Genomic DNA, 8519 nt, shown 5'->3' on the forward strand with positions numbered 1-8519 from the left:
TCGAGATAACTGCGAGGTCCAAGGGGATCGCGGCCGCTGAGAAGCTGTTTGAGGAGCTCTCGGCCGAGGAGAAGACCCGGCCCGTGTACAACGCTCTCCTCACTCGCTACGTCTTTCTCCACAATGTGAAGAAGGCCGAGGGGCTGTTCGAGGAGATGGACAAGGCCGGCTTCCTGTCCCAGAGCCCCTTCGCGCTCAACCTCATGATGAAGCTCTACAAGCACAAGGGCGACAACGCAAAGTTCCAGGAGATGCTGGAGAAGGCCAAGGACGTGGCGGTGGAGCCGAACATCTTCACGTACAACGTGATGCTGGACCTCAAGGCCAAGGCCGGGGACGTCGAAGGCATGGAGAAGATCTTCGAGGAGATGAAGCTCAATCCAAACGCCAAGCCGGACGGGACCTCCTACTTCACGCTCTGCAAAGGCTACCTCAAGGCCGGGCTCACCGACAAGGCGGAGGTGAGCCTCCTGCGGATGGAAGTCGGGCCCTTCCGGAGGACGAAGGCGACGTTCGAGTACATGATGCTGGCTTACGGTCAGCTGGGACTGATCTCGGACGTGGAGCGGATGTGGCAGAAGTGCAAGATGGTTCCAGGCGATGGATTCAACAGCTTTCTGGCGTTCCAGCGGGCGATGGCGCTGGCAGGGGAGGTGCAGAGGGTGGATTCGATGTTCAAGCATATGGACAAGTGGAAGCGGAGCAAAACGGTGGACTTGAAGCGGCACAACAACCTGCTGCTGGCGTACTACAAGAAGGGGATGAAGTGCGAGATCAAGGAGCTGGAGAAGAAGATGAACGAGATGGATCTGAGGGTGACGCTGGTGGACTGGGAGAAGGAGCCGATCAAGATGAGCAAGGCGGCCAAGGCGGTGGTGAGGAAGGACAAGGAGAAGGAGACGGCGGCGAGGAAGGGGCTGGAGGAGGCAGTGGAGAAGGCGGACGTGAAGGCGGCGGAGAGCGCGTTTGAGAAGTGCAAGGCGGGCAACATGGCCAAGGTTGGGGTGTGGAACAAGCTGCTCAAGGCATACGTGAATGCGCAGGTACCCGCCTATGGATTCTTGCAAAGGATGAAGGCGGAGGGGGTGGAGGCGAACGAGGAGACGCATAGTCTGCTCAAGAAGTTGCAAGTTGAGGCTTGACAATCTTTTAGCTCTTTTATCAACTTAGCAAAAAAGACCCTTGTACGGTTAAGACTGTTTTACGGTTTAGGTTATAGGGATATTTCTTGAGGGCCACGTGACCAGAATGCATTTTTACGCACAAAAGGGTTTAAAGATATATGCTTCATATTTTTATAAAGGGTACATATAAAGATATATATCTTTATATCTTTATACCATACATTGATACATAGTCAAATCACAAAAGTAGATCATCAACTCACATTTTTTATAAGAAGCAAAGGTAGTGGTGGATGACACAACAAATGTTTTAACTGTGATGGTGAAAGATTGTTTAATCAACCAACAATGTCCAACTATGATCATGCTACATATGTTAAAGAAGGGATTCTATTAAGGGATTTTTAGAAGTGGATAATGAAGTTTTAAAAAGGTATCATTAGGACATCTAGGGCCAAAGGAAAGAGAAAAAAAAATGAAAAAATGGAGCTGAGCTTCAAAACTTAATAAGGATGCAAATATTAAGAAGCCAGAGTTTGTAGTTGAGATGTTGTGAAGATCTTAGTAGGGGATTTTTTTTAGGCAATAACATAACTTTGCAATGGAGATTCTTGAGAGGGATTATAGAAGGGAATCTTATTGATGTAAGATGTGGTGCTGGAGATTCCAAAGGGGAATCTACCTATTTGTGAGGAACTAGATGGGGGTAAGTGTGGTTTAATGTGGTGCATTACAAGAAGGGAGTAGAGCAAGGAGGATGATAACAAGGAATCCTTGAATGGGAGAATTATGAACAAGTTTCAAGTCATGTTCACTAGAGGAAAAACTTATAATGTAGAGATAGAATATAGTGAAAGGGAACCTAATGGAATTGAGGCTATATTAAAAGAATCATACTTGGGGAGGTGTTTAGATTTCAGAAGGGAATTCTATAATATGGTGACCAGTGAGGAATTCTAAAGAGAGTCCTACTAAGATGGCAAATAAGGGATTTGTAATGTTGTTGCAATCAAGTATTTGAGGCACTTGTGAGGGAGATTTGCAATAGGGATGGATTGTGTTCAAGTGGCAATAAGATATGGTGTGGCCAATTCTAAAATAGTGACTATCAAGACAGTATTAGATCAAGTTCAAGAGATTGATATGACTAGTAAAGTTCCTCTTGTTGCAAGAAAATTGGAAATGTGCAAGTGGAGATTCCAGAAGGGAATCCACTTGTTTTCACAAGTTTGTGCATGTAACGCACCTAAATTTGGAGTTAAATTCTAAACCCATTATGCTACGAAACAAGGATACCTAAATTTACATTCACAAAATTGCCCTTGAACTAGGATGCAAATTTAATTTGCATCCTCACAACTTCTAACAAAGCAGGGTGTAGGGAGTGAGCATAACCCCACTGCACCTGCAACAAAGCTGCATGAGCTAATTAGGGCAATGATGTGGATGGTGGAGCTAAGGTATTCTAAGATCTTGAGAATCTCAAAGTTGAAGAATAAAAGTGGGAAGCAATAGGGAATAAAGGTTAAGTTAGTTTTCACCCTACCCCTTGGGGATTTTGTGTTTAACAATGTTACTTGGAGTGTGAATTGGAATAAGGAGTGTTTGCACTTTGTATGCATTTTGAGTGTTTCCATCAGTGTTCGAAATAACTCGGAGTGAGTGGGAGATCTTGTGTTGGCATTTGCAGTGTGCTGCAAGGTTGGGTTATATGTACATATTTGTTTTGCTCCCACTAGCAAGTAGAAAGCAACCAAGTTGTATTAGCAAGAGATCAAAAAAGCATTATTATGCTGACATTTTAAATATTCCATGCCACCTAGCTTGAGTGATAAGTTTGGATGGTATATGCCATCTAAACTGATCTAAGACATAAGGGGATTAAAATCTGCAAGGTGGAGGAGGCTAGTGTGCTGGCAAAGACATGGAGAACTGGCCAAAACAATGTTGTGGAAAATCAAATTCAAGATGGTTGCAAATCTCTAAAATGGGTAAATACATTAGGTAATGCAATCAAGAGGAGATCCAAAAGGATCAGGAGTGGATACTATGTGCCACTAACTGAGATCCTCTATAAAGGACACTCCATGATTTAAGTCCTAGGAATCACTAGTAAGTGCCTTTAAATACAGGATTCTCTAGAGGGGATGGGATGGAGGCTTGGCTTCTACCTTCACTTCTTCTCCTTGCCTTTTATACCTGGCTTATAATGTAGCCTTGAGCTTGTGTGAGAGCATCCCATGGCTTGCCAATAGTAACATAATGGCCTTGGGACTATCATCTTCAATGTGAATGCTTCCAATGTGTGGAGCATAGTTACACACAAATGTGTTTGTCTAGAAATTTTGTCTTGGCAAACATTTGCTGCCCGTGTTTGTTAAACCATGTTCAAGAATATTCTTTTCTGTTAGGGCTCTTGAGCTGAGTGACACGATGCTGAGGAGAGAAGGGACTCTAGTGATATGGAGAAGGATTGGGCATTGGCAAACGATCTGAAAATGCTCAATATTCCTGGATTTAAGCATTGCCATGGAGGTTCTTCATGGAAATATTAAGAATCTTTAACATTTTTTAGGGTTTTCTTAGTTTGTTGACAATGACCGCATTTGAACGTTTTCATGTTTGCTAAGTACTCTACGTGGAGAGTGGCTGGACGGAAAGATCTCTCACAGGCCTGCAAATGCCTGTGAAGGGGAATTTGTGGGAGCTGGTGCGTTGGGAGCCTACCAAACAGGCGGCCGAGCAGTGAATTAGAGAACCTTGGGCGAGAGCTTGGAGGAAGTTGCCCTTGATTCCTGGCCTGGTCCTATAGGGATGTGGATGGTACAAGCGATAGCTGCTAGCTTTACTAGCAATACGAAACTAGAAAACATTAAATTAACTGCTATATGAATCACTCAGATTTCTCGCAATGGCATCAAAAACATCATCTACCAGAACAGCCATATCATGGTTGATGTTCTTTACGCAATAGCCATGGATAATTTCTCGGCCCTTCAGAGGCTTTCACCACTTCGGCTGGCTGTTCCTTGTTCAGTACAGTCACTATACCTGAATGGTTGATCTACTCAGAAGAGCCAGATGGCACTGTCTTTTGGCGAGCCACACGTGGGGATATGGGTGACACAGATCAAGCTGAAGGGATTTCGTAACTGGTGGATTGAGCAGCAGCTCAAAGACCACCTAAGGAGGAATATTTATTATTTGACCTGTACCCTGTCATTGGGGGTCCGGGAGGAGCTATGCTTGAGGCGGCAATCCGGTAAATAACGAGCCTTCTTCCAAAACCTAGATATCTTACTTGGTTACACGTACATTGCAAAGCATGTCAAATGTTTGTGACAAACATAAACCTTAGCTGAAATACAAGATCAACTTTGGTCTATAAGATTGCTCAATTCAATATTTTATAGTTCACTTTATATTTCAAAAGCTCTTAAATATACAGATATGTAACAATTAACATAAAGGTACTATAAGTAAATTATATAATACTTTATTCCCGGCAGTGACGTGGACATTGCGTGACATTTATTTTATAATTTTATAATTTTTATTTTATTTATTACATCTGAAACTTTATTTTGTATTTTATAAAGTAAAAAATTTATTTTTTATTTTTATGTCATATATATGATTTCTTAATTCAGCAGTTTGAATGATATTTTTAAATTTAAATGTTTCTACTAAATTCATCACAAATATATCCAAGAAAATATGCAACAACACTTTGTTTTGTGTTATTCCTGTTTATCATTATGTAATAATGAATTGATCACAGCATAATTTGAGTTTATAATGTGTATTATAAACATATTTAACACATGAAGTATATAATTATAAATATGTTTGTAAACACAAGATCAATCTCATTGCATAATAAACTAGAATATATTAGAAAGTGTTTAGGAAAGTTTGATGGTGGAATATCCCAGAATATTTATGCACAAGTGAATTAATAAATACATAAATAATTATAAGTGATTTTCAAAAAATTATATATGGAACATGGAAAAAGTAATATTAAAAATATTTTATAACATTCTTAGAAACTTGAAAATATAAACTACAATTAATGAAGAGATTATATATATAGGCTACCTGTTTTATATACGGAGGCTACCTGTTTGATCGCGCTCAAGGCTGCCCGACAAGACAGGATCATGTCGTTGGCATCTCACACTGGGGATTGTTCTTATGGTCTGGCCTGAGTTCCGCTTTCTAACGATTTCTAACGAAGTTGATATATATATATTAATTAGTTTCTTTAAGTAAAGAGATAAACCATGCAGGTACTGGCACAAGTTTGCGCTCTACTCCACAGTCAGTGACAAAAGCTGCTAAAGATCACCTTGCTGCAGAAACCATCCATGGCCGTTGGGTGACGAACGCTCTCGTAGATGATGTTTATCATATAGTAGTTAAGTTTGCTTGGACCTCCCTGCGAGCTCCTCAGTGAGGATCTTGGCTCGTCAGATGAAATTTTTTCGTGGAGGAAACTTTTGAGAACCTTGAGCTGCGCTCTCTTCTCCGTCATGGCAATGCTCACCGGACGATCTCCACACACACCTTCCCTGTGCCATAAAATTCCCCAAGTTGTTTGTAACTGTCGTCCTTATGATCGTAAAAGAGGTGTACTGGTCCATCCTCCCGAGAAGGAAGCCCGCAAGTTGCTCTGTCCACTTTTCTTCTTCTACCACCAAACCATGTTGCAAGACGGCCAAGAAGATCCGCTTGCTCGGCAGCCGCAGGAAAGGCTCCACTCGTCTTCTCAACTCCATCACGATCCTCCTCCCCACTTGGCACTTCTTCCTGCACAGCTATGACAACGTCGAGATTCCCCTGCTCGTTGTGTCGGGAAGGAACTGGCGCTTGATCATGGTTCGCTACTTCTTCCACAGCGGAAGCTGGAGCTTGATCACGCACACCTATGACAACGTCCAGCTCGTTGATTCTGGGAGAAGCTGCTTCCTCCACAGCTGTTCCCTTCAAGCTCGACTCAGTAACCTCCAGATCTGCCACTTCTTTGATCATACTTGTCACGGGCTTTTCATCCTGCTCCTCCCAGTTTTCCAGAGCATTCCCCGTGTTGCCAGCCGAGTCTTCTTTCTCGAGAAGCTTGAAATGGATGTCGAGGGAGCGAGCACACCAATCCATCCATTGCCTCCTACGAGCGAGTGTTTCTTCTAAACCAGCGATAAACTCAGCTCCGAGTACATCACCACCATTCTTGCTAGCGGGCTGAATCTCATGCCCAGGCTTGAATTTCGTGGCATCTGCAAAACAATTGAATGGTTACTGAATCAAATTCAGAATCAAGTTACCTTCTTTGATAGTAGAGGCATGACTAGAAAAGCTGTTACAGTCATGTCTCATTCCTTTGTCTCCATCTCTCCAATCTTGCTTGTCCGGCTCGATCCACTCCCACAATGACGCAGGAACATGCTCGAAATCAAGCACCATCTTGGTTTCGCTATTAATCGCACCTGCAGAACAATCGTAGCTAAGCTTTCTATCATGAAAAACTTTAGATCGTCTTACCTTTGTAATAATTCTCGAGCTCAGCGGTGTAGTCGTTGAAGAAGTCAATATGAGACTCCCTTCTCCTTCTCATCTTATCCTCGTCCATGATCGCAGGCTCGTGAACAAGCCAAGAAAAGTCTGATCTCCAAGCCTGGATCGAGTTTTCCTTGAGCTGCGCGTCGTAGTAGTCGATGTGATAAGCGTGGTACTTCACTCTCTTGCGGAGTCGAGACACTTCCATAGCAGATTCCCAGTCAAGATGGTCTCTCTTTTGGCGGCGTGGAAGGCCGAGGATTTGGCTGCGAGGAACTTGGTCACTCTCCACCATCTCGACTTCCAGAGGCTGAGATTTCCTCTCCTTTGCATCTGAAAGAACCACCATCCTCTCGTCACTATCAAGATTCTTGGGAGTCCTGACAAGTTGATCCCCCTCAATCTGGTCACCTGTAAACGAATGACGTGTGAGTTCTACATATCCCTGCAGAGAGTGATCATACCTTCGATAAAGATGATGCATTCTTCACTTGTCTTCTCAACTCCGTTCGCTATTTCCTCCACAGCTGTTGCCTTCAAGCTAATCTCAGCAACGCCCAGATCTGCCAATGAGTCTCTGTGTGAACTTGTCACAAGCGTTTCTTCTTCTTCATGATCCGACTCATCCTGCTCCTCGCACTTTTCCAGGGCATTATTTGTGTTGCCAAAGTCTCCTTCCTCAAGAAGCTTGAAATGGATGTTGAGGGAGCGAGCGCACCGATCAATCCATTGCCTTCGACGAGCGAGTGTTTCTTCTAAACCAGCGATAAACTCAGCTCCGAGTACGTCACCACCAATCTTGCTAGCGGCCTGAACCTCATGGCCATGCTTGACTCTCATGGCATCTGCAAAACAATTGAATGTTTACTGGATCAAACTGAGAATCACATTACCTTGTTCGATAGTAGAAGCCCGACCAAAAAAGCTGTTACTTCCCTTGAGATCTCCATCGCTCCAATCTTGATTATCCGCCTTGATCCAATCTCCCAATGACGCAGGAACATGTTTGAAATCAAGCTCCATGCAAGCCAAGGACATGTGCTCCACCATCTTGATTTCGCTGTTAATCGCACCTGCAAAAACATTCGTAGATAAGCTTTTTATCATCGAAGAATTTAGATCCTCGAACCTTTGTCCCTCATTTTCTGGAGATCTTTGTCACTCCAGTCTTGAATATTCGCCTTGATCCATTCAGAAGGAGCGTGCTTGTACTCAAGCTTCATGCAGTTAGTCGCACCTGCAAAACAATCGTAGATAGGCTTTCTATCATCGATGAATTTTGGATACTCAAACCTTTGTTGTTCTCGAGTATATTGCTGTAGGAGTCAATATCCATTCTCCTTCTCATTTCATCCTCGTCCGCGATCTCAGGCTCGTGAACAGATGCGTGGTACATCGCTCTCTTGTGGACTTCGATAGCCCGTTCAAATCCCCGCGGTGGAAGGCCGACGATTTGGCTGCAAGGAACTTGGCCACTCTCCACCATCTCGACTTCCAGAGGCTGAGAGTTCCTCTCCTCTGCATCGTCCCTGTATGAAAGGTCCACCATACTATCGAGATTCCTGGGAGTCCTGACAAGTTGATCCCCCTCGATCTGTTCACCTGTAAACGAATGACATTAGTTTCTAATAACCGCATGCATTGATCATACCTTCGATAAAGATGACGCATTCAGCTCCACTTGTCTTCTCACTTCCATTATGATCCTCCTTCAAGCTCAACTCAGTAACGTCACGATCTGTCACGAGCGTTTCTTCTTCTTCATGATCCGACTCATCCTGCTCCTCACTCTTTTCCAGAGCACTATTTGTGTTTCCAGAGTCTCCTTCCTCAAGAAGC

At 43.5% G+C, this 8519-nt stretch overlaps 1 protein-coding gene across 1 annotated transcript in view; it reads left to right on the forward strand.

Moving 5' to 3' along the window:
* LOC9635333 (pentatricopeptide repeat-containing protein At1g80270, mitochondrial) overlaps positions 1–1202 on the forward strand; it is a 2233-nt gene extending 1031 nt beyond the window's left edge. Inside the window, exon 5 of the mRNA XM_002965375.2 lies at positions 6–1202. Within this exon, the coding sequence (XP_002965421.1) occupies positions 6–1142 (1137 nt within the window). The 3' untranslated portion in view covers positions 1143–1202. The remainder of the gene's footprint in view (positions 1–5) is intronic.
* The last annotated feature ends 7317 nt before the right edge of the window (positions 1203–8519 follow it).

Source organism: Selaginella moellendorffii, unplaced genomic scaffold (genome assembly GCF_000143415.4).
Source record: "Selaginella moellendorffii unplaced genomic scaffold, v1.0 SELMOscaffold_6, whole genome shotgun sequence".
NCBI classification, from domain to species: Eukaryota; Viridiplantae; Streptophyta; class Lycopodiopsida; order Selaginellales; family Selaginellaceae; genus Selaginella; species Selaginella moellendorffii.